Source organism: Xenopus laevis, chromosome 6S (assembly GCF_017654675.1).
Source record: "Xenopus laevis strain J_2021 chromosome 6S, Xenopus_laevis_v10.1, whole genome shotgun sequence".
NCBI lineage: Eukaryota > Metazoa > Chordata > Amphibia > Anura > Pipidae > Xenopus > Xenopus laevis.
The window spans coordinates 124,155,391-124,180,184 of record NC_054382.1 but is presented as its reverse complement, the minus strand read 5'-3'; the positions used below and the strand labels follow the sequence as shown (position 1 = coordinate 124,180,184).

At 37.9% G+C, this 24,794-nt stretch overlaps 1 protein-coding gene across 3 annotated transcripts in view; it reads left to right on the top strand.

Moving 5' to 3' along the window:
• The window catches only part of enpp2.S (ectonucleotide pyrophosphatase/phosphodiesterase 2 S homeolog), a 76,614-nt gene that overhangs the window by 22,420 nt on the left and 29,400 nt on the right, over positions 1-24,794 (top strand). For all 3 annotated transcript variants that reach the window (XM_041567079.1, XM_041567080.1, NM_001087057.1), the window contains 13 exon segments: positions 3,598-3,723; positions 6,190-6,250; positions 7,850-7,947; positions 8,512-8,591; positions 10,529-10,648; positions 11,966-12,021; positions 13,203-13,268; positions 14,193-14,265; positions 14,894-15,002; positions 17,707-17,829; positions 21,575-21,606; positions 23,815-23,942; positions 24,349-24,433. In XM_041567079.1, the coding sequence (XP_041423013.1) occupies positions 3,598-3,723; positions 6,190-6,250; positions 7,850-7,947; positions 8,512-8,591; positions 10,529-10,648; positions 11,966-12,021; positions 13,203-13,268; positions 14,193-14,265; positions 14,894-15,002; positions 17,707-17,829; positions 21,575-21,606; positions 23,815-23,942; positions 24,349-24,433 (1,157 nt within the window).

Below are 24,794 nucleotides of genomic sequence, written 5' to 3'. Positions count from 1 at the left end.
GATTAAGTCCAATAATAGCTCTAAAAAATCATAAAAAATTGTTTGAAAACATAATGTGTTTACAAGTATATACAAACTCCATAAATTCAACTCTGTTATAATTGCTACCTTACCCTGTCTGAAAGCTGTCCCTGGGTAGATAGTAGTTCAATGAAAAAATCTATAAAAGAATGATAAGAATTAGTAAGCATATGGCAACATTGTATTATAAGCTTGTATAAAAGATACTGGTTACTTTATGTTAAAATGTAAATACACTCATCTTGTTATAAATAGCAACTCATGTTAAACTCCTCATTTAGGCCCCGGGGTTGTTTGGTTTGCAATTGCCATATCCAAAAACACTCCCTTTGTAGCAACCTTTGTTTTGTTTCTATTTCATTTTTTTGCATAAACATTTTCTAAAATCTGCCACCTTAACTGTGCTACTCCATGTCCTTGTTCATAGAAATGGCGTGCCAATGTAGTTTCTTTTTTTCTTTACCTGGGTTTGCCCCACTATCCTCTTCTTTTGGGGGTTTGTAATTTCGAATTACTGATTGAGCCTCACCTTCATATTTCTATTTGTTTGGCCTATGTAGGCCAAACCACATGGGCATTTTATGCAATAGATTATGTTATTGCTGTCACATGTATGCAGACCTTTTATGTTAAGTTTTGTTCCTTTAAAAGGGTGTTATACCCCATCCCCTTTAATAATTCCATTACAGTGACTACATTTCCTGCAAGGGAAGGTGCCATTAAAGGGCATGTAAAGGCAAAAAAATAAAATCCCATTTTTAATTTCTTTAATGAAAAAGAAACCTATCTTCACTATACTTAAATTAAACAATGTGTACCATTTTTATAAGAAACCTGACTGTATGCAGTGAAATTCTCCCTTCATTTACTGCTGTGGATAGGAATTGTCAGACGGTCCCTAACTGCTGAGCAGGGAAACATTCATACTTATGAACAGCAGGGGGAGCCCCCGCCTTACTTCCCAGCCATGCAGAACTCAAGCAGCTTTGTTTATGATGATCCCTAAGCAGCCCAGACCACACTGAGCATGTGCACAGTCTTAGTCTTGCAAAGATGTATAACAAAATTACAAGATGGTGACCCCCCTGTAGCCAACTTTGAAAGGATAAATTATTTGTTTGATTAGGCTTGTGGTGAGAGACCCCAATATTTCAGAATTATTTTACAGGATATTTATGCATTGGTGTCAAATTTGGTGATGAACGGTATTCTACTCTGTGTTATGGCTCTTTTGTCACGTTTTTGTAATGTAGATTGTCTAGAATTCTCAAAGACATTATTGCTAATGTTTAGCAGATTTTCTCTATTGTAACCCCTATCCACAAATGTGTTTTGAGATTTTCCAAATGAAGAAGGTGTCATCCACATATCTTCCATAATCCTGTATGTACCCACTATACTCCGTGTTGGATAATATATAGGTGGTTTCAAAGAAGTCTATGAAAACATTAGCATATGCGGGAGTCATATTGGCCCCCATTGCACAACCTTGCAACTGTAAGAAAAAATCTTCTCCAAATTTGAAATCATTTTTGGACAATACCATATCAAGTAGTGTACACACAATTTATTTTGTAATTTGGGTAGTTAGTGAATTAAATAATTTTTAGAGCTATTATTGGACTTAATCAGAATGGAAGATCACAAAGGAACTTTTATACAAAATTATATTTATTCACGGACACTGATATGGCATTAACATTATTTATTTATATATTGTCATTTACTATGGTGTTGTTAACATGTTTATGAAGGTTGTTAAAATAGTGTTGTAATTGATAAAGGGTGCATATGTCTGACGAAGGGGCACGCCCCCGACCCGTTACATCACGTGACTTTAATAAAATTGCAGGGGATTTCCCTGCTACACCTGCCGAAAGTGTTTGGTAAATCTTTATTGCATTACTTGGGAGAGGTGCCGACCCCTCCAACCAACATGAGGCAAGAGTGAATGGGAGAGGCTGGGGAATACTTTTGTGAGTATTACAAATTTAGAGGCAGCTACATTGCCGGTAAATTTGTAATACTGGCCCCGGCCTTGGCTGGTGTTACCATAAATGTCACAGTAAAAATTGCCATAATAACCGCCATAAAACAAGACCATTTTATAGCATAAATATTCGCAAAAATCGTAATTCGTCGCCAGAAAATTCTCAACTCGCTAAAATTACCACTAAAATAAGCTGGTTAGTTAATGTAGTTACCGAAAGTGATCGCAATGACTTCTGAGCGCATCGATGTTTAGTAAATGTAGTCGCTGCAAATATTCTGGCGGAAAAATATTCTCACTGATAAAATGTGGAAACTTAAAATAAAATTGACCGCACTTTAGTAAACGGACCACCTAATCTGCTGTGGACGGTGGCTGGTTATCATTTGGCCTATGTGGACAGTTGCCTGGGGCCTAAAGTTCCCAGGTGGGAATAATGTATCCCCTATTGAAAGAGGTCACACAGTAGGTCTATGACCATAGCTCATTCAAGTAATGGGACACTATGGGCACTTCTGATACCTTATTAAAGGGCACCAATCATAACTAAAATCATTTCCTATGTGAAAAGTGAAAAGAAATCCGATTTTTAAAACAGTTAGAATTGTCTGTATAATGTAAATCAGCTCACTATTCCTTCTGCAAGATCTCCCCTATCTCCACTGCAGTTCTAGCTGAGGCAGGCGTCTTGGATTTCATTGGCTCCTCCTACCTATATCTTCCCAGCCAACTGCAGCTCTGAAATCTCGCACATGCTCAGTTGAAATTCCTTGTTGCTTATCAACTCTTCTAAGATATTTTGAAATCAGCAAAACCTGTGTGTTAGCTGCTGTTCAGTAGTGCTGCCACCTGCTGGAAGTTACTGTGTGTCCTTCATTTGCATAATGACATCACCAGCAGGGGACAAGATACTTCTAGTGGAGGAGTTTACTAAAACAAGGCATTCTGGGTAGAATACTCAAAGCAGCGTTACAATCTGAGCATGCTCCTGAAATTTGCATATTACAGTCTCTGTTATAGTCTCAGTATGGCCTCCCATAAGAAGAACCTTTGACAAAGTAAGGGATTTTTTAAAACCTGCAGTTTTTTTTCAAAAAACTATATATGTTGTTTGATTAAACGTGTTTATGTTGTACTGGTCAGATTGTTAATATGTGTTTGATTTTGGCTGTGATAGGTGCTAGTGATGGGTGAATTTATTCGCCAGGTGTGAATTTGCGGTGAATTTGCGCGATTCGCCGCGGGTGAATAAATTTGCGAAACAGGCGCGAAAATTCGCCTGCGTCAAAAAAATTGGATGCTGGTGTCCGTTTTTGGACATCGACGCATTTTCGCTAAAATAACGGACACCGGCGCAGTTTTGTGAATTTTTCCGTTTTGCGGATTTCGCACAAAATTCAAGAATTTTCCGGTGAAGCAAAACGGCGCAAATTCGCCCATCACTAATAGGTGCCCTTTAAGGGGTGACTTGTTTCTTGTAATACTAATTTTCAGTGAGTCATGTGGTATCACTAAGCACCCTCCGCTGACTAGTATGAGTATGTTGGTCGGAGACCATTTTGACAGATTGTTTCCCTTTCTTTCAGGTCGTGGTTGGGAATGTACCAAGGACCGCTGCGGAGAGACCCGGAATGAGGAAAATGCTTGTCACTGCTCTGAAGACTGTTTAGCTAAAGGCGACTGTTGCACAAACTACCAAGTAGTATGCAAGGGTTAGTGGCATCTTTTGTTCTAATTCCACCTTGTTTCCTACATATATTTAAGTGTAGGAGAGCTGTGTACACATAAAGCTATATAACAGGGATAGTTGGAAACAGATTCTAGGGGCAGTACAGCCACGAGTCTGAATATCTTCTGAATCTCATTTTTATTTGATTTTCAAATGTTTTATTTATTGGGCCACAGCCAGTGGTGTAACAAGATGTTACTGGGACTTACAGCAAATACATTTTATGGCTCCCCAACATATCCTAAGGTTGTCCTTTTTTACAAATATATGTTGAAATTGCTCGTTAAAGGCATACTGTTATGGAATCTTTTTTTCAAAATGCTTCAGTTAATAGTGCTGCTCCAGCAGAATTATGGACTGAAATCTGTTTCTCAAAAGAGCAAACTGATTTTTTTTATACTTAATTTTGAAATCTGACATGGGGCTAGACATATTGTCAGTTTCCCAGCTGCCCCCAGTCATGTGACTTGTGCTCTGATAAACTTCATTCCCTCTTTAGTGATGTACTGCAAGTTGGAGTCATATCACTCCCTCCCTTCTCCCCCAGCAGCCTAACAACAGAACAATGGGAAGGTAACCAGATAGCAGCTCCCTAACACAAGATAACAGCTGCCTGGTAGATCTAAGAACAGCACTCAATAGTAAAATCCAGGTTCCACTGAGACACATTCAGTTACATTGAGTAGGAGAAACAGCCTGCCAGAAAGCAGTTCCATCCTAAAGTGCAGGCTCTTTCTGAAAGCACATGACCAAGAAAATATTTTTTTTTTATCTTTTCCTATGCCTTTATTTCTTGCTGTTATCATCATTTTGTTCTGTTTACATTGTTTAACAATACATCTTTGAATCTTTTTTTTTTTTTGGCTTCCAGTGTGTATGATAATGCTGAAAGCAAATGAAAAGAATCTGCATTTTTAATGCCCTTCAGACAGTTATCTTTTGTCTTTGCCTTGAATTAGTCATTCCGTTTTGGGGGCTGTCACGGGTGGGTACGCATCACAGCATGACTCATGTGCAACTAACGTTCATTGAGTTTGTGCTTTTAAATTCAGAACGTCGATCGCATTGTGATTTTGTAACTGCAGTCTTGATGCAGAAGTAATGGGAGTACTAATCATTTGGGGGACTGTTAGGAAATCAGCGGCACTGGATTTGTTGCTAAAGGCTACAAGAACTGGAGCAAACATTGCACTTTTTTAATACAATGTATTTTTTTTCATTGCTGGCATCATCTTAAGCTAACTTTTTTCCTGCTGCTGTTTGTGAGCAAAGGTTCAATGATTTTAAGTTTTTTTCACTGGGTCAATGTTCCATTAAGAAAAAAATACCCTGGCACAGGTATAAAAGCTCAGATCCACCCTGCCATCATTCTTTTAAAAATTCCAATTTCAACTTTGATAAATCAGCCCCCTTTAGCTCTCACACCAAATCCAAGTAATTGATGAAAGATAGGCTGATGTATTTTTCCCCTACAATGTGGTGAAAAAAACATCTGTCCTTGCCCTTTAAAGGAGAAGGAAAGGTTAAAATTAACTAAGCTTTATCAGAAAGGTCTATATAAATACACCAGTAAACCTTCAAAGTAATGCTGCTCTGAGTCCTCTGTCAAAAGAAACACAGCATTTCTTTCCTTCTATTGTGTACTCATGGGCTTCTGTATCAGACTTACTGTTTTCAGCTTAAACCTCCAAGTCTAGGGCTTGAGCATGCTCAGTTTTCTGCTCTATCATTTCCCCCCTCCCCTTTCCCTCCTCCCCTCCCTGCTGTAATCTGAGCCCAGAGCTATGAGTGAGCAGGGAGATACTCAGGCAGGAAGTGATGTAATACCAAACTAATATGGCAGCTGCTATCCTAAACAAACAAGAGCTTCTGGAGCTGTTTAATCAGGTATGGTAAAGCATTCTGCAGAATAAATAGAGTGTTATAGCTTGCATTGTTATGGTTGATCTATTGGCAATAAACTGCTTTGGTAGCTTTCCTTCTCCTTTAAATGAATACTCTTTACATGTTAAGATAATGCTAAATGTTCATTTAAAATGTTACTTTATGTGATAAACATTTCTGCTATGCAGTTTCAATGCATTTCAGTCACATCGCTTATTGTTGTGTATAGTTAAATGGCTATTTCCTTTAGTTTTACCAATTTCTATATAAATTTGCTACAAAATGTTGTAAATTTAACAGCTATGGGAAGCAGTATTTGCCTGTCCCTTTTGCTATTCCTGGCCTTGACTTATTAAACAATGTTGCAATAGTCTGATCTTTTCCTGCCAAGGCTGATTTGTTAATGAGTTGGCTTCTCTTACAGTGTTTTAAAAATCATTACTTGGACCATTCCTGAACCCCTTGCTTCAGTGTGACTGACATATCTGCTGTCATCATTTCAAACCATACTTAATATAACCGTGTATTATTCAAATATTTCATATTCCTTTTTTCTATATTGTAGGGGGAACACTTTGGGCAGATGATGACTGTGAAGAAATGAAACATCCAGAATGTCCAGCAGGGTAAACTTTTTTTTGTGTGTTTACATTCACTATTGAAAGGGAAATTAAAGATCCAATTGAACTTGGTCTTGTTTTAATAGCCATATGCCTTAGGGCTACTGTGCTTGAGATACACAAATTAGAGACCCCCAAAACTTACCTTTCACTATCTGTTGGCAAGGTCCTCCAATTCCACACCTCTGGCAACCTAGCACATGCACACTGTATCACCCAAGGGTGCAAGGGGTCTGTACTCTGTACTAGAAGTGCAGTATGCGTAATTCTGCTGAAGACTTGGAGAAGAAGGACCATAGCATTGTATCTGGGGACAGACGGGGTATTAAATGTATTAAGTGTCAGCACAAATGCGCAAGTGCAGGAAGCAGGCTAACACGTAGATTCTCGCGTCTAATTGAATAGGGTTACACATCAGAATTCCCCTTGACAAAGGCTATAGTGCCGAAACATTGGGGCATTCTCATCACTGGCAATTGCATCCATCCCTTGTGGTTTGTCTCTCTTTTTTTTTTTTTTTTGCCTTTAACTTATAACTAGGCGGTATGTATATTTTTGTTAATATTGCTGTGTATAAACTGTTCTGTATAAGATATCAGTTTATTTGATGTACATTTTATTGCTATAATCTATATAAAAGAGATTTTTTTTAATACCACCTTTGTTTGTACATTTTTTCTGAGTGTGCATACCCAATATATGCTGCCATAACACTGGAACCCCCCAGCACATGATTTAACACCTTAGGGGCCCCTAACAACTATTTTCAAATGCTAACAAACCCCCAGAAAAAAGGCACACAAACAGAGCATAGGATAGGTAGAGCATGGCACATACAGGGAGCATGGGGAAGGTAGAATACAGCAAGAGACAGGGAAACCTATCGGGACCACTCAAATCAATCAAACTCAAACAGTCCAGACTGTGCTACATACAGTGACACAATAATGGTGACCCTCCAACAGTTTGTTGAGGGGTGAACAGTGTAGGCACTTAAAGTCTGGGTCTGAGGTGTGAACAGTACAGGGCTTTAAGGGTGGAAACAATAGAGGTGTTACAGGTGTGAACAATGCAGGGAGGATTACTTACAATGCAGGAGTTTACTGTCTGAGTTTGAGGTTAAACAATGCAGGGGCCAGTTAATGTCAGTACTGATACATTTTAAAATTCACACAAGGGATGCAGTCACAACAGGCAGACTATCTTGTGGGGGCCACACAAGGGGACATCGAGGGCCGCCAGTTGGACAGCACCATTCTATGCTATAAGGAGCAATATGATTTTTGTGCTCAATCTGGTCCCAGGCAATATTAGTAAATATAAGTTGGCTTTTTTGAAAGGAAACACCAGACAGCACAGCAGCCAAATTATACTTATCCAGCTGGAGAACTTTATGCTCTAGCAATAATAGGTTGTTTAACATGTTTTTCTATCTAGTCTCATAGAAACATTTTTTTTTTTTGCCCAGGCCCCAGATACTGGCCAGCAATGCCCCCACACATGGGCCAATTAGCTGCTTAACATACTGGTATAAAAAATCATTGAGCTGTATTTCATGTTTGTTAAGTTTGTATTCATTGTAATTTTTGTAAATCTTTGTTTTAGTTTTGTTCGTCCCCCTCTGATTATCTTCTCAGTTGATGGATTCCGCGCTTCGTATATGAAAAAAGGACACAAGGTGATGCCCAACATAGATAAACTAAGTAAGTGGGAGCCTCGCGGGAAAATAATTCACGTTAGTATTCCAAGATCATATGCTTAATTACCTTAGCAACCAGACAAGTGAACCCTCACAGTAAACTTACTCTATGCATTGTTCTCATTCATACAATTGTTGACACTGAGTATTTTATGTTAAGATGTATAGTTGGTAACCTGTTTGGACTCAAATTTTTGTACATGCACACACATTTTTGGCTTCCATTTAAATTAAGCAAAAAGCCTAGTGTTTTTTACCCATTTTAATGGGGGCTCTTTTGAATTTGATTATATATATATATATATATATATATATATATATATATATATATATATATATATATATATATATATATATATACTGTCTCTTATAAAGTGGTGGTCATACATTCCCACCACCCCACATCAAGCTGTGACATGAGTTGCTGAAAAGCCATAAAGGCTGTGCTTGAGACTCGAGTGTTAAATCACATGTAGAATCTATGGCATTGCCACAGGCATGAAGCACAGTACTCAATTGTGTTTTGTAAAAACTGTTAAATATTTTACTTTTATTTTATTCTCAACAGGATCATGTGGGACACACTCGCCTTATATGAGACCAGTTTATCCAACCAAAACCTTCCCAAACCTATACACCCTGGCAACGGTAACTATATTTCACTGATCATTTTGCTTAAAGGGATACTGTGATGGGAAAAAAAATGAATCCGTTAATAGTGCTGCTCCAGCAGAATTCTGCACTGAAATCCATTTCTCAAAAGAGCAAACAGATTTTTTTATATTCAATTTTGAAATATGACATGGGGCTAGACATTTTGTCAATTTCCCAGCTGCCCCAAGTCATGTGACTTGTGCTCTGATAAACTTCAATCACTCTTTACTGCTGTACTGCAAGTTGGAGTGAAATCACCCCCTCCCTTCCCCCCCCAGCAGCCAAACAAAAGAACAATGGGAAGGTAACCAGATAGCAGCTCCCTAACACAAGATATCAGCTGCCTGGTAGATCTAAGAACAACACTCAATAGTAAAAACCCATGTCTCACTGCGACACATTCAGTTACATTGAGAAGGAAAAACAGCAGCCTGCCAGAAAGCATTTCTCTCCTCCAGCTGCCCCTGGTCATATGACCAGGGGCAGCTGGGAAATTGACCATATGTCTAGCCCCATGTCAGATTTCAAAATTGAATATAAAAAAAATCTGTTTGCTCTTTTGAGAAATGGATTTCAGTGCAGAATTTTGCTGGAGTAGCACTATTAACTGGTGCATTTTGAAAAAAAACATAAGTTTTCCGATGACAGGATCCCTTTAATTAACAGAAAATTTTTCATCTATGATTTTGTATTGGTCAAAGACGTGATTGTCCCCATATATGTGCTCCATCACCATTGCATACTTTGCACACTTTGTAGTTAATGCTAAACTGCACAAAAAGATAAAAATTACACTAGGTCTAGAACAGGGATCCCCAACCTTTTGAACCCGTGAGCAAAATTCAGAAGTAAAAGGAGTTGGGGAGCAACACAAGCATGAAAAATATTCCTGGGGTGCCAAATAAGGTCTGTGATTGGCTATTTAGTAGCCCCTGTGTGGATTGTCATTGCCTACATTGATGTTCTCTTTGGCAATGCACCTGGTTTTTATACAACCAAAACTTGCCTCCAAGCCTGGAATTCAAAAATAAGCTCCTGCTTTGAGGCCACTGGGAGCAACATCTAAGGGGTTGGAGTGCAAAATGTTGCTCATTAGCTACTGGTTGGGGATCACTGATCTAGAAGGTAGTTAGTAGTGCTGGCAGACAAGTGATACTGCAGCAGTACTAGTGCCTGGACAGTTGAATTGATTTAGGAATGAACTAAAAGTTTAAATGTGGAGCCAAGTTACTCACCTGAAGAGAGGTTTAATGGGTGAAAGGTTTTGTATATTTTACAACCTTTGTTTAAATGTGTTGTGATATATTGTCTGATACCATAAGTGTATCATAAGCAAAAAAAATGTTATTTATGATAAAGGCACATAATGGGTTATTTTCACCACTTTGGTAATTAGGCAAAAAATTTCTATGGGTCACATTTGTTTTTTTTTTTGATACGCAACATTTTTTTTTTCTCCCATTGAAATCTATGGATGTCATTTCCATGGCAAAGAAAATTGCTCATCCCTAATTGTATGTAGTCTGGCATTTTGTGGAGAGAGTTAGGGCCAGAGCAAACAAGAAGTTTATGTTTGAAACACAAACGCTTTTGACAATTGCAGCTCCCAGAAAAGACATTGAAATCAACAGCTTGCCTGTTTTAGGATACCTTGCCTTTAAGGGCAGGCATACAGAGCAGTCTAATAAAATTATCCACTTGGGAGCAGAAGAGCAAGTGCCTGTTATATAATTCACTCATGAAATTGCACCATCAGGGTTTAAGAGGGAGAATAAAATGTTTGTACTGGTTCCTACAGCCTATACTTATTAAAGGTGATGTTGGTTGATTTGGACCATTTTGACCACTTATTTTTAGTTTTAGTGATAGCAAATGCCCTTGTGCCATTTGTCCTCTTCACTATATTTTTTTGTTGTTTCTTTTGTACAAAGGGACTTTACCCTGAATCTCATGGAATTGTTGGCAATTCAATGTATGACCCTGTTTTTGATGCCAACTTCAGCCTGCGATCAAGAGAAAAGTTTAATCACAGATGGTGGGGAGGCCAGCCAGTAAGTATCCCTTTATATGCACCCAAACAAGTGTAAGTGTGTACCCATGTGTGTAAGAGCATATTTATTTGTGTAATGGTTCTTCCTCCAAAAGTCTTTTGAGATAGTGTTTTTGAGGGAAGAACTAAACTAAACTAGCTATACTAAACCTATAGACATTATACAGGAAAAAAAATAAAGCTATACTCTATCACCAATGCAGGCAGTTGTGATGTATTGTTCTGAATCCAAGGTTTTTCCATGAATTAATAGGGAAATTCTTCTCTGTGAAGTCATCTTTCATGCCCCAGAATTGCACTGATGCAAACAGAAAAAAACCCATAAAACGTATTATAAGGATTGGGGCAGACGGGCAGATTCAGGGAGATTTAGTCGCCTAGCGACTAATCGCCTCTTCTGCAGGGCTACAATCTCCCCGAACTACCTTCTGTCGGCCTTCCGCCTGCTTGAATGAAGAATCACCTACGTTAATGCACTCGCGGCACTTCGATTTCCGAAATTGAAGCGCCATGAGTGCATTAGCGCAGGCGATTCTTCATTCAAGCAGGTGGAAGGCAGTTCGGGGAGATTGTCGCCATGCAGAAGAGGCGATTAGTCGCCGGGCGACTAAATCTCCCTGAATCTGCCCGTCTGCCCCAACCCTAAGACTTCTCTTATTTCAGATAAGGAATTATAGAAAAAAGGAAGCGGTGCTCAAGTGATTATCAGTCATTTTTCAGTTCAAGCCTTGGACAGCCGAGATTTGGTCAGGGCCCTCCTTAAGCTTATTTCAAGGTTACAATTATGGGAAAACATTCAGAAATCCGAAAACAGTCAGAAATTCAGTTGCAGCTCCAAGAGTATTTAGGATAACATAAGATTTCAAAATTTAAGAGATAAAATATTCTTTCTCCCTAAATCTCGCCCACATCTGGCTTTTAAGCTAGGTCCACTGCTCCATGCTTCCCTAGGGAACAAGCACACAGTTTGAGAAGCTTGATGGAGTGAGTTGGAGGTGAAAAAATGGCGTGGCCTGTGTAAATAGTGCTGATACTGTATTTTTATATTCTGTTTGCACTATATACTTTACATTTATGAGACTGGAAGACTTATTTGTAAGTCCTATACCAGGACAGTTTAATGTGAGCTGCAAATTACATCTCTATCCCCTATCTTGCACCATTGTATTTGGGGTGGCGTTATTTTACATTTAGTTTGCAGCATTTGCATACATTTTGCTTTATTTGTGAATGGTGGTAAATTTATTAATAGCAATTTCTGAGCAATTACTATATAACGTGAAAACCCATGAAATTTCTACATTCTTTTATTTTTCAGATTTGGATAACTGCATCTAAACAGGGCGTGAAAGCAGCAACATTCTTCTGGCCAGTGTAAGTCATGCTGGGAAATATTTGTGAAAATGCACAGGCCTAATCAGTTTGTTAAAAATCATTATAATAGGGGATAGCATTTATAATTTATCATCTTATAATACACAAGAGCCATGGATATCCTGTAAATAATATCCTTATAAACGGTGCTGAGTGATGTCACATACCTCCCAACTGTCCTGTTTTCAGAGGGACAGTCCCTCTTTTGACAGCTTAACCCGCAGTCCCTCGTTTGTACTGGAAAGTCCAGATATATCTCTGAACTGAACAGCTAGACAGAAAAAGAAACAATGTTTCTCAGTTAATTGGCTGTTGTCTGAGAGCCCAGAACAGCCACAGCTGCAGATAAGATACTTTTGTAACAATTCTGAGATAAGCAAATAAGTAATTGTAACAATATAAGATAAAAGGTCCCTTAGGAGAAGTTAGACTCACAGCTTAAAGGGCAATTCACCTTCATTAGCAAAACTGTAATAACGGAAAAAAACAACAGAAATGTGTTCAAACTTTCATAACCTGCCAAATTTTGTAAAATTAACATGGTAATAAGGTTTTTTTTTTTTTTTGCCATGCTGCGTGCATGTCCCTCTATTTATTTCCAAAAATGTTGGGAGGTATGATGTCATCAGTTATAATTGGAGCTTCTGTCACATGACTCATTGGAACTTGTGTATTATAATAAATAAAATACCCCCTCTTGAAAAATATGAGGATATTAGAAGTCACCTAGGAGTTCCATGACCTTCGGCCTAGTGTTTTTATGTGGTCATGGAATGCCTTGGTAACATAATATGCTTATATTTTACATGAGGGAGTATTTTATTCACGAGGACACTCCATGACACTATTTCCCATTTGGCTTAATAAAACATGGAAACCTAGAATATATGGCATTTTTTGCCAGCAACCTAGATTCAAGGGAAAGGTTTAAAACCATCAGTGTACTAACCCACAATAAGCAGGTTTCCTTACATTAACTCCATTAAGATGGAGCGCTGGTATTATCAACCAAATACTGTAGGTGAGTGCTTATTATGGATTAAATCATTGGTGCGTATTATGGATTACATCATTGGTGCACAGTTGCATGTACAGTGTATTAAAAAGTATATCCCTAATGATTCTCTTAGAAAAAAACAATACAGTCTGCATTCTAAAAATGTAAATGTTTTCTGTTATAGGGCTATTTCTCAAGAACGAAGAATTTTCACTGTATTACAGTGGTTGCACTTACCAGACAATGAGAGGTACAGTATGTTGGGAGGTTTGCGGACTGAAATTTTTAATGTGCAGGTTCTTAGAAGGATGATAAAGTGCCTTAGATTTATTCTGTATATGACCAGAGCAGCCTGATGCCATTGCTGCAAGAAATCAGACTCATATTTACTGACCTCGCAAATACAATGACAGGACCACCATATATAATACACTGATACAACATAAAACTTGTGTTGTGATGTCCATGCTTGCAGCGTAAACGCACATCCACTCTTTATGTGCAATCTTTGTGCATTTTGCTATGGTAGTAGGCATAACATGAAGTACTAATATTAAATACTAATTGCACATCTCTCAAACTAGACAAAAAAGAAAGCTAGGAAATTATTGTTCCTCCAGCAGTATTTGGTAGCCAGCTACGTGACCAACAATTTCATAAGATATTACAAAATAATCAAAAGCTTTGTTGAAATTTCCAATCCATACTAAAGGGGTTATTTATTAAAGTCCAAATGCCAAAAACTCAAAGGTTTTTTTTTTTATTTTAAAATCCGAATTTTTTGTGGAAAAAAAACCTGGAATTTTTCAGGATTTCTTATACCCCGAGAATGGAAAAAGTCTGAATCCGAAAATCTGGCATCTCAGACCTGCTGAGGTTGTTATAAGTCAATGGGAGAAGTCCCGAAGATATCCTAATCTGCACTGGGTTTCGTGCAATAATCCAAAGATTTTGTGGTTTTCAGGCAAAAACCCGGAAAAATCAGAAAAAAAAGTTTTTTTAAAAAAATTTTTACCCGAAAATTTTCGGGGAAAATGTATTGATAAATAAGGGAAATAACCCATGAGGATTTGGTCAGAGTAAATTTCTGAAAATAAGATATTTTCGGATTTTGATAAATAACCCCCTAAGACTATATTTAACATTTAATTATGGCTATTTTTTTCCCCTCCAGACCTTATGTTTATGCACTTTACTCAGAACAACCAGATCAGGCAGGACATAAATATGGACCTTTCCAACCTGAGGTTTGTACCCCTTTTTCTTTCTAAGCTATGCACCAATTTTCCCAACTCAGTCTTGATATTTGTTGAAGCATATTGCATGGGTAATTCAACTGCTGATGATGTGTGTGTACTACAAATACCACAAACATGGGCATCCTGAAATGGGCAGAGACATGTTGCAATTTGGGGAGATTAGTCGCCCGGCAACAAATCTCCTCTTCTTCGGGCGACTAATCTCCCCCGAGCTGCCTCCCCTGCCTTCCCGTGGCTAGAATGAAAATCGTCGGCGGGATGGCACTCGGAGCTAGGAAACTTCTGGCGACTTCGGAAAACAAATCGATCCGAGTGCCATCACACCGTAGATTTTCATTCTAGCCGACGGGGAGGCAGTTCAGGAAGATTAGTTGCCCCAAAGAAGAGGAGATTTGTCACCGGGCAATTAATCTCCCCGAATTGCAGCGTTTATCTCTGCCCTAAACCCTGTAGTTGCTGTGACAATAAGGGTGGTGACACAGGTGGGTATTCAGGGAGATTAGTAGCCCAGCGACAAATCTCCTCTTCTTCAGATCAGTTTGTTTTTCCGAAGTTGCCTTCAAGTTTATTGGCTGTTTACCAAATAGTAGTAATTGGTTTGAATTATCCGTTTCAGCTGGCAGAACAACTGAAGGTAAATGACAAGATTGTTGGCCAGTTGATGGATGGCTTGAAACAAATGAAGCTGCACCGATGTGTCAATGTCATCTTTGTCGGAGACCATGGTAATGTTTTTAAATAAACATTTCACTGTTTGCATGTTCCAGTAGCTTTGATGTTTCAGATTCAAAAGTACTGGGTTAGATCAATGTCAACATTAATCCAGCCAAAATCCAGTGAAATGAGTGCCTCATGGTAAACAAATCACCTTCGCAACAGTATGAGCAGATATTTATTTGATTTGGCCACCCATGAACTAGACCAAATCTGGCTGAGACAAGAATTGGTCTTGGGGCCAATGTTCTGATCATACTGCTGTTTTACTGGGGCTTGTTGGTCAGGCCATCCCAAGGGTTCCATACACTAGTGAACAAGCTGCAGATTCAGTCTGAATGGACCAAGTTGGCAGCTTTTTTTGGCACTTGTCACCAGTTTTAGAATAGATACAAATTGATATTGATATCTTTTATTGGCAATATTGAAAATTTGGCATATGGCTTATGGGAAAACTATTCTTATACTTACTTAAATGGTCCTGCTTGTTTTAAATTGGTGTATGTGTCCCATTGAAGGCACTGTTAACCACCCTATTTTCTTTTTGGCTTAATCCTTCACTTTTGTTGTGATTGCACCAGAGTTTGTTCAAAACTCCTTTTCTGTCTGAAAGGCTTTCCAATTCACCTGAAGTTGGTGCACATTACATATAGCAATCTGTGCTGTGCAAGATATTGGGAGCATTTGTCATATCAAGTTATATGTCTTAAGTCAGTAAGGAAAATCACATTATATAACACTATTAGTGTGACTTCTAGAGAATCTCCTGCTTGCTTGGAGAAGACAAAACATCCTTGATCCAATGCATTCTGAAAGACTGACTTTTCATTATTTATTTTTATATAGACAGAATTAGTCTGGAGCAATAAGGTGATAAAAGATAAATAACTAGTTCATTTTTTAAAAAAAGCAGATTTTAAAAACATAAAATTTAGTTTTATGAATGTGCAGAAAATTAAATCTTGGTCAAAAAATGGACATTGTATGACACCTGAGATAGGATTAAATTGTAGGCACACCAATCACTTCAAACATCAATGAAGAATAATGTTTCTTTGGACCAAGAAGGTAAGAGATAAATAATGAGTTTAATAAAAAAAGTAGATTTAAAAAAACATATACTATTGTTTTAACAATGTGCGTTTTTTTGCAGAAAATTATATGTTGGTCAAAAAAATGGACATTGTATGACTACCGAGGCAGGATTCAATTAAATTGTAGGCAGACCAGGCACAATGCAGAATAATGTGACTTTGTGAGTGCCACAGATTTTTATCAGGAAATAGGAATCTTAGCTAAAAATAAACGAACTCGGTAGCTTCATGTTCCGTGGATTAAATCCTTAGCTTCCAGCTGGGTCTTAAGAACTCCATCTGGGGTAATGAACTGCTTCCAAATTCCTCCTCTCTTGGCCCATCTCGGTTGATTACATGTTGTTTCTTTAATTAAACTCTTCGTCCAAGATGGGAAGCTTTGACTAATGCAGGACTTCAGATACAGAATTCGCTATTACCACCCTTGGTTTTCAGTGATTTTTTTCTATTTTTCGACGGAACATGAGAACAAACTGTCCTTGTTTATTTCAGCTGCTGTTCTGGATCTGTAGTGTGAGCCAAATCCTGGAATCCATGCATCCCCTAGTCAATATAATGAAATCACTTTAAATGAATTCACTTAAGAACAGAAAGCCATGCTGGGGTTACATTAAAGACAGGGCAGCACATACTTAAGTATAGCAACTTAAAGTGATACTGACACTAAAAAATGATTATTTAAAATATTAATGTACATTAAGGGTCCGATTCACTAAGGGTCGAATATCGAGGGTTAATTAACCCTCGAAATTCGACTAGGAATTAAAATCCTTCGACTTCGAATATCGAAGTCGAAGGATTTAGCGCAGATAGTTCGATCGAACGATCGAAGGATAATTCCTTCGATCGAACGATTAAATCCTTCGAATCGAACGATTCGAAGGATTTAAATCCAACGATCGAAGGAATATCCTTCGATCAAAAAAAGTTAGCCAAGCCTATGGGGACCTTCCCCATAGGCTAACATTGACTTCGGTAGCTTTTAGATGGCGAACTAGGGGGTCAAAGTTTTTTTTAAAGAGACAGTACTTCAACTATCGAATGGTCGAATAGTCGAACACTTTTTAGTTCGAATCCTTCGATTCGAAGTCGTAGTCGAAGGTTGTAGTAGCCCATTCGATGGTCGAAGTAGCCCAAAAAAATACTTTGAATCCTTCACTCGAAGTTAGTGAATCGGCCCCTAAAAGTTACCTATAGCTCCTGTTGATCATTTTTGTAAGTAATTGTTACTTGAAGTTCCTAAACCTGACTGTTTTGTCAAAATGTCAGCGTTTCTAATGCTAACAGACTGCTGAAGCTCAAATATGACAGCCCCCTCAGAGAGGAACATGGGGGATCAGATGGGTAATGTAAAAGCATCAGTAAATACCTTTATGGCAAAATTATAGATAAAATGCAAAGACAATGTTATGATAGATGTAAAAAAGGTTTAATTTCTGGTGTCAGTCTCTCTTTAAATTGCTGTATTTGACTTCAGGCTAAGCAATGCTATTGGTTTACAGCACTGCTACAAATGTATGTCTACACTAGGAAGGAGTGCTGCAGTTTCCTGGCTTGTTTTTTAAATTGTATATTTGATACTAATAAAATGAAGGTTTAAGGAGACCCTTTTTACACAAAGGTATGGAGGAAGCCACCTGTGAGAGAACAGAGTTTCTGAACTCCTACCTAAGCAACGTGGACGATTTTGCTTTGCTGCCTGGATCTATTGGACGTATGAGATCTAGAAACCCTGCAAATAAACGTAAGTGAGGAATCTGTCTTCATTAGCATTAATTCTGTGTGCAGCCCTTTCAAACCCCCGCCCCAAAGAAAATGTTTGCCGCTGTCTTACCCATATTCAAAAGGTACTCTTGTGAAACATGTATGAACAACATGATCTTTGCCTATAGAACTCTATTTGACCATTGTATTATGAAGGGTGAGATGAAGATTGAAGTTTATTGAACTTTTCTTACTTTAGAGCATGGCTTTCAAACATGTTGCCATTCCACAGCTGAAGGCCATCATGATGGCGGGAGGTCTAATTGTAGATCAATTAGTGGTCTTTCAGATAACATAGTGACTTCAAGGCCATTGCTTAATCTTACCTTGCCAGGGGTCAAGTGGAAATGATACTAAATAAGCACATGTTATTTCCACTTTCTTTTTGTGTCTTTGTGCAAAAAATGTCATGGATCATCATAAAAAAAATATTTGATTATTTTACATTTTTGTGATTTCTACTATTATCATGAATTGATATCCTCATATTCAACAGCACTTCACAGACAAGTTAATCGTTCACAAGACTCGCTGCCTGGCCCATACTTTCTGTTTTTGGTGGGGCACCAAAGAGGTAGAATTTACCTTAAAATGGGTAAAGTTTGGGGTAGACTGGGTATAACCGGGCATAGTGGGGTGTGATTTTAAGACTGGGGATATGGACTAAATAGTCTTAGGAATTTAAAATATTAGCAAGTATACCTGCCACAGACAGCGTCCCTATCACACACATATACTCTTAGGTCAGTGTTCTCAACATGAGTTCAGCGAATAAGGCTTTTACCTTCATTTTTTATGCAGAAAAAGCTGTAGTTTTTGTTATTTCTCAAGCTAAACAGGGCAAATAGAGAAGCTAAAGCCTACTACATGTTTCCGGCTCCCGGGTTCTTGCAAGGTTGATACCTACTGTAGGTCACTCTTCCTCAACTGTATGCCTCATCTGTATCTTTATTTAAACTAGCTAATCTAATGACAGGGAGTTAGTAAGTATGAATGTAAAACAATGCTAAGTTTATGGCTTTATCATATTTTTTTTCAGCTTAAGTTCTTTTTATTTTAAATGTGTTTAAAAAGGTGTGTATAGGTGCATGCTGTCCCTTTATTATTTAACTGAAGTGGTCTCTTCCATATAATAAAGATGATAGAATAGAATGTTTCCGCTCTGCACATACATGTGAGCTAGCTTACTGTGTGCTTAGCAGAGACCGTTTGCATACGCCATGATAAAGGCACTACTTCAAGTATCATCAAATGATCATAAGTCTAGGAACAATCCCCTGTCCAGGCCTGCAATGGGGCAACTTTGCTCTCAATAGGTTATATCTGTGTATCTTACTGTTCTTTATAGATAATTGAGGACCGTCTTGTGCATCTTTTGATAAATTAGGGTTTTGGTAATGAACTTGGCACTAGCTTAGTATAACATCCCATCCGCCCCCCACGACAGTACACACTTTTCCATTCAGTAGAAGTTGCACCTGGAGGGGCGGATACATAAGAAGCACTTCCTCTTCCAGGTCAGTGTTACTCTAAAGCGGTAGGAAGCAAAGAGAAGAAAAAAATGTCAGGCAAATTTGATGTTCAGGCTTTTGGGAAAAAGCGTAACGAGCTTTGGAGGGACAAACCTGTGTACTCTCATGTCTGGACTAGAAATTTGAATGCTGGTAAGTACGACTTCTGTTTTCAATGCACCAGCTATAATTCAGTGCATTGAAAACTGAACGCGGCTTGGAGGCTTTGTTAACATATGGCGGCTTGGAGGCTACGTTAACATATGGCAGCTGCATGCACTGGAAAAGCACCTCTCCATTTCTACAAATGGAACTTACTGCTGTATGGACAGTTACTGTATAACATCCTGGTCGTAGGACAAGGAACTAAAGAGTTTCACTTGGCTACACCAGAGATTTATGGACTGCTCCTCAGTTGACTTAAGGTGCCCGAAGAAAGAGAAAAGCCCAATATAGGAACCCAGTGGGGGTTAATAACTTACCTACAGGTATAAGAAGTCTACCTCTTATGTATAGTTTGCTCAGTTATGGGCTGAGTAGTATTGTGCCATGATCTAACCATTGCTTCTGCTGGACTAGTATATCTGACTAATCTATGCATGCTACAGCACATTCCTGCTTATTAACGGATGTTTATTATACATTATACAGATGATTTCTGAGCAGTATGACTGGTGGCTTTATTTAAGGGGCATGTAAAGGCAAAAAATAAAATCCAATTTTTACTTTCTTTAATGAAAAAGAAACCTCTAATATACTTTAATTAAAAATGTGCACCATAAGAAACCTAACTGTATGTAGTAAAATTCTCCCTTCATTTACTGCTGTGGACAGGAATTGTCAGACTGTCCCTAACTGCTCTACAGGGAAACAATCATACTTATGAACTGCAGGGGGATCCCCCACCTTACTTCCCAGCCATGCAGAACTCAAGCAGTTTTGTTTGTTTCCCTGTAGAGCAGTCGGCGACTATGTAGAGATTTGTATTGGATTTTATTTTTTCCTTTACATTCCTTTTACTGTTTCCAACTCCAGCTGCAGGGAAACAGATCATGGAGCCAGATTTAAACAGAAAGATTGTTTTAAACAATACAAAAACTATAAAATCCCCATTAGATTACAGGACCCAGTGCAGTCTGCATTTTCTAATTATTAATCAGTCTTGCTGTATCGGCTTCTGGCAGATATTATTTGACTTGTGCTGTTTTGATAATTTATGATGATCCCTAAGCAGCCCAGACCACACTGAGCATGTGCACAGTCTTAGTCTTGCAAAGATGTATAACAAAGTTACAAGATGCTGACTGTGGCCAACTTTGAAAGCATAAATTATTTGTTTGATTAGGCTTGTGGTGCAGTAAGTTTATGTTTATATTTAGTATACAAAATACAGCATTTGTAGCCTTATTCTATTTTAGACTTTACTTCCCCTTTAAACCCTAAATATCCTATATATTGTTAGAAAGGGGATATTCAGTGCCATAACACTGACGTTTCCGTTTATTGGGGTTATGTCACTGGGCTGAAACTGGGCAGCGAGCAGGCAAGGAAACGGACTCAATTGAGTGCATACTGTAGTTTATTTTACTACATACAATGAACTTTCTCAAATGTAATTGATAACTAACTAAGAAGACCGCTTGCTTGCTTTGAAAATTCAAATTGGTGAATGCTGAGAAATCTAGTAATTGATCCTGTTGAGCTTCTTGTTTTAGTTAAAGGGACCCTATCATCCAAATATTCTCACTGTGTAACAACACGCATTTCCTGTTCATCATGTGACTTCCTTTCTGATAAAATGCAGCAGCTCTACAATGCTTTTTGACTTACATTGTATAAAGGGTATCCACAGTCACAAAAAGACACCAAAGTCCAATCCAAGTCCAAAATCACATACATCGTCCAGAGAGAATCCTGATGGAAAATGGTGGTTTTACATGATTTACAGAATAGGCAACAATAATGAACTATTGAGACTGTTTTCTGAGCTGAGCAGGCAATAAACATTAGCTTGGACAACATGAATGCACTGTGTATTTCCGAGAACTATAAAAAAAAACAAAAAAACTATAATCCGATGATAGTATCCCTTTAACATACAAGGTGTATCATACCTATGTTTCTGCTCTGTGTTCTAATTAAAGGCATTATGCTGTAGGGTGGACTTTTGGCTATAATGTTTCATAGCTAATTTAATTCTACTTTTGCTTCCAGATGACCCTAAAGCAGTTGTTGCCAATCTTACGGTAGGTATTCTATTTGGTACCAAAAAAATGTCATTGTCTTCACCATCTTTGTAGAGCAAAATTATTCCCCTTCCTATGTAACTTAGCATAAAGTGTAGTGATGGGTAAATTTCTTCAGCAGGCGCGAACTTGGGGTGAATTTCCACGCTTTGCCGCCGGTGAATAGATTCGTGAATTTGCCACAAAAATTCGCCAGCAACAATTAACGGACGCCCATTGACCTTAATAGGCGCCGGCGGCAACTTTTACGCTGGTGCCCATTTTGATGCTGGCGAATTGTCGCCGGAGTCAAAATCAGTGTTTCGCCCATCACTAATAAAGTGTTGTAAATAATCAAAGTGTGAAGCAATTTGGGGTATCTAGGGTCGGAGTCGCCACAATTGTACCGACTCTGACTCCTAATAGCTTTAAATACAAGCACTGTAAATATAGCTACATGCCACTTTCAAATAATATATAAGATGTTTTAGGTTTTCCAATTGTTTTTGGTTTATGTAGATTAACTTTGGTTTTGGTATAGAATTACCAAAGGATGCGGTTTATATTTTTGAGCTTTGGCAGTGATAAAATGCCTTGTATGTTGTCTACCGAATTTCTTTCAATCAACATGGAACATGTACTGTATGTATGTATAACTTTATTTGTAAAGCGCTGTTAAGGAGCTGCAGTGCTGTACAGTGCATAAAAGTACAATATATATAAAAGTATACATGGGGAGACAAATCACATAATAAATATATAGAGAATCATAGGACAAAGAACTTTAATGCTATGTGGTAAGATACATAGTGGGAAGGAGGTCCCTGCCCCATAGAGCTTACAATCTAAGTGATACATAAGTTTGTTAAATAACAATAGCATCAAAAAATTAGAGTGTTTTAAAGTAATTAACATATAGGGGCAGATTAATCAAGGGTCGAATTTCGAATTCATGAACGTTCGAAATGGGGAAATTTCTTAATAAAATCACATTTTTTAAACTCGGACAAATTTAAAAGACCCGGAAATTCTAATCGAATTCGATCAAACTCGATTCGAGTTTTTTCTCGGAAAAAAACACGATTGTCAGGAAGGCTGTAAACATCCTCTCCCATTGTAATTCGGCAGGTGTTAGGTGGCAAATAGTCGAATTTGAATTCTTAAAGCACCAGTATGATAAATCTCCAAAAATCTAATTTAAAATTTTTTAAAAAACTCTAATTGAGTTTGGATAATTCCTTAGTTGAATTTGATAGTTTTGAACATGAAAATATATTGGAATTTTCAATTCGACACTTAATTAATAATCCCCATAATAAACTGTTAGCATGCACTGGTAAAAGATGTGCGTTTGCGTGAGAAAGGCTACTATAGTTTATATAAATAAGCTGCTATGTAGCCATGGGGGCAGCCATTAAAGTTCGATAAAGAAAAAAAGGCACATTTTCTTCAGCTTGAATGGCTGCCCCATGGCTACACAACAGTTTGTTTATATAAACTATAGTAGTACTTATCTGTTATCTACTGTGTATCCTGTGCTTGAATGGCTGCCCCCATGGCTACACAGCAGCTTGTTTATATAAACTATAGTAGTACTTATCTGTTATCTACTGTGTATCCTGTGCTTGAATGGCTGCCCCCATGGCTACACAGCAGCTTGTTTATATAAACTATAGTAGTACTTATCTGTTATCTACTGTGTATCCTGTGCTAGAATGGCTGCCCCATAGTTACACAGCAGCTTGTTTATATAAACTATAGTAGTACTTATCTGTTATCTACTGTGTATCCTGTGCTTAAATGGCTGTCCCCATGGCTACACAGCAGCTTGTTTATATAAACTATAGTAGTACTTATCTGTTATCTACTGTGTATCCTGTGCTTGAATGGTTGCCCCCATGGTTACACAGCAGCTGGTTTACATAAATTATATTAGACTTTAGCAAGAAAACATGCCAATATTACCAGTGCAGCGCAACAGAACATTTTATTTTATGCCTAATTACTTTAATACACTTTCAGAGTTGAATGATTTATGTACAGACTCCACAACCCTGAATGTCACCTTGCTAAAGTTTGAGACATCTAGAACACTAATAAATATTCCCCTTAATTGGCCATTAGGTCTTCACTCCCCCCAGACATCCTCCCCTACTGATCTAACCTGATTTTTAATACTTTATATATGGCAGATCTCTAAAATAATTCTCTATGTATCCCTCTTTCTAGTGTAAAAAACCAGATCAACATTTTAAGCCTTACCTGAAGCAGCACCTTCCCAAGAGACTGCATTATGCATTTAACAGGAGGATAGAGGATATCCATCTGTTGGTGGACCGGAAATGGCATGTTGCAAGGTAAGTCCATTACCAATTACAGTGCTATAACTCACCTGCATGGCCATAGGCAGAAATAATGCCGAATTAGTTAAAAACTTAGAATTATTTATTCGTTTTAATCTTTCATACACTGTTGACTAGCTACGTTGCCATTGGGCATTGTAGTGCGTTGACGTGCATCTTTTGGCAATTTTTCTTGGGTATCGTTTAACATGCCTTTTAACGCCTACGCTCCCTAAATCCTGGGGAAGTTAAACGTTTTATTGGGGGTTATCTGAGAACGATGCAGATAAATATTTAAAATTTCTCTTTCATAACATATGCCATAGTGCAGGTAGCATTGGTGCCACCCTTATCTCTTCTTACCAGATACAATTAAATAACTTAATAAATTCAGTCACCCAATTACCCTTTTCCTAAACAGGAAGCCAATGGATGTCTACAAGAGGCAAGGAAAATGTGCTTTCCAGGGAGACCATGGCTATGACAACAAGATAACCAGTATGCAGGTACAGAACCATTTTCAAGGAGGCTTGGGATTGGATGGAAAGGTTGGAAAGAACAGAAATTGTTGATCACTGATTTTATAGCCATGACCATTGGTTGTCAAGGAATGGGGGTAGTTGTATTGCAGTAATAGCTAGAGAGCCACTTTGATAACTCTATTGACACGATAGAGAAATGTATGTATAAATGAATTTACCAAGTACATTGTTTATAATTAATAATGAATAATTAATAATCAATAGTTAATAATTAGTTAATTGTCTACAATTAAGTGTTTAAAATTTCACTGGATAAATTAGTTGCTCTATATAAATCCAATGTTCATTGGTTATTTTTGAAATAATATAATGAAGTGTATTATTC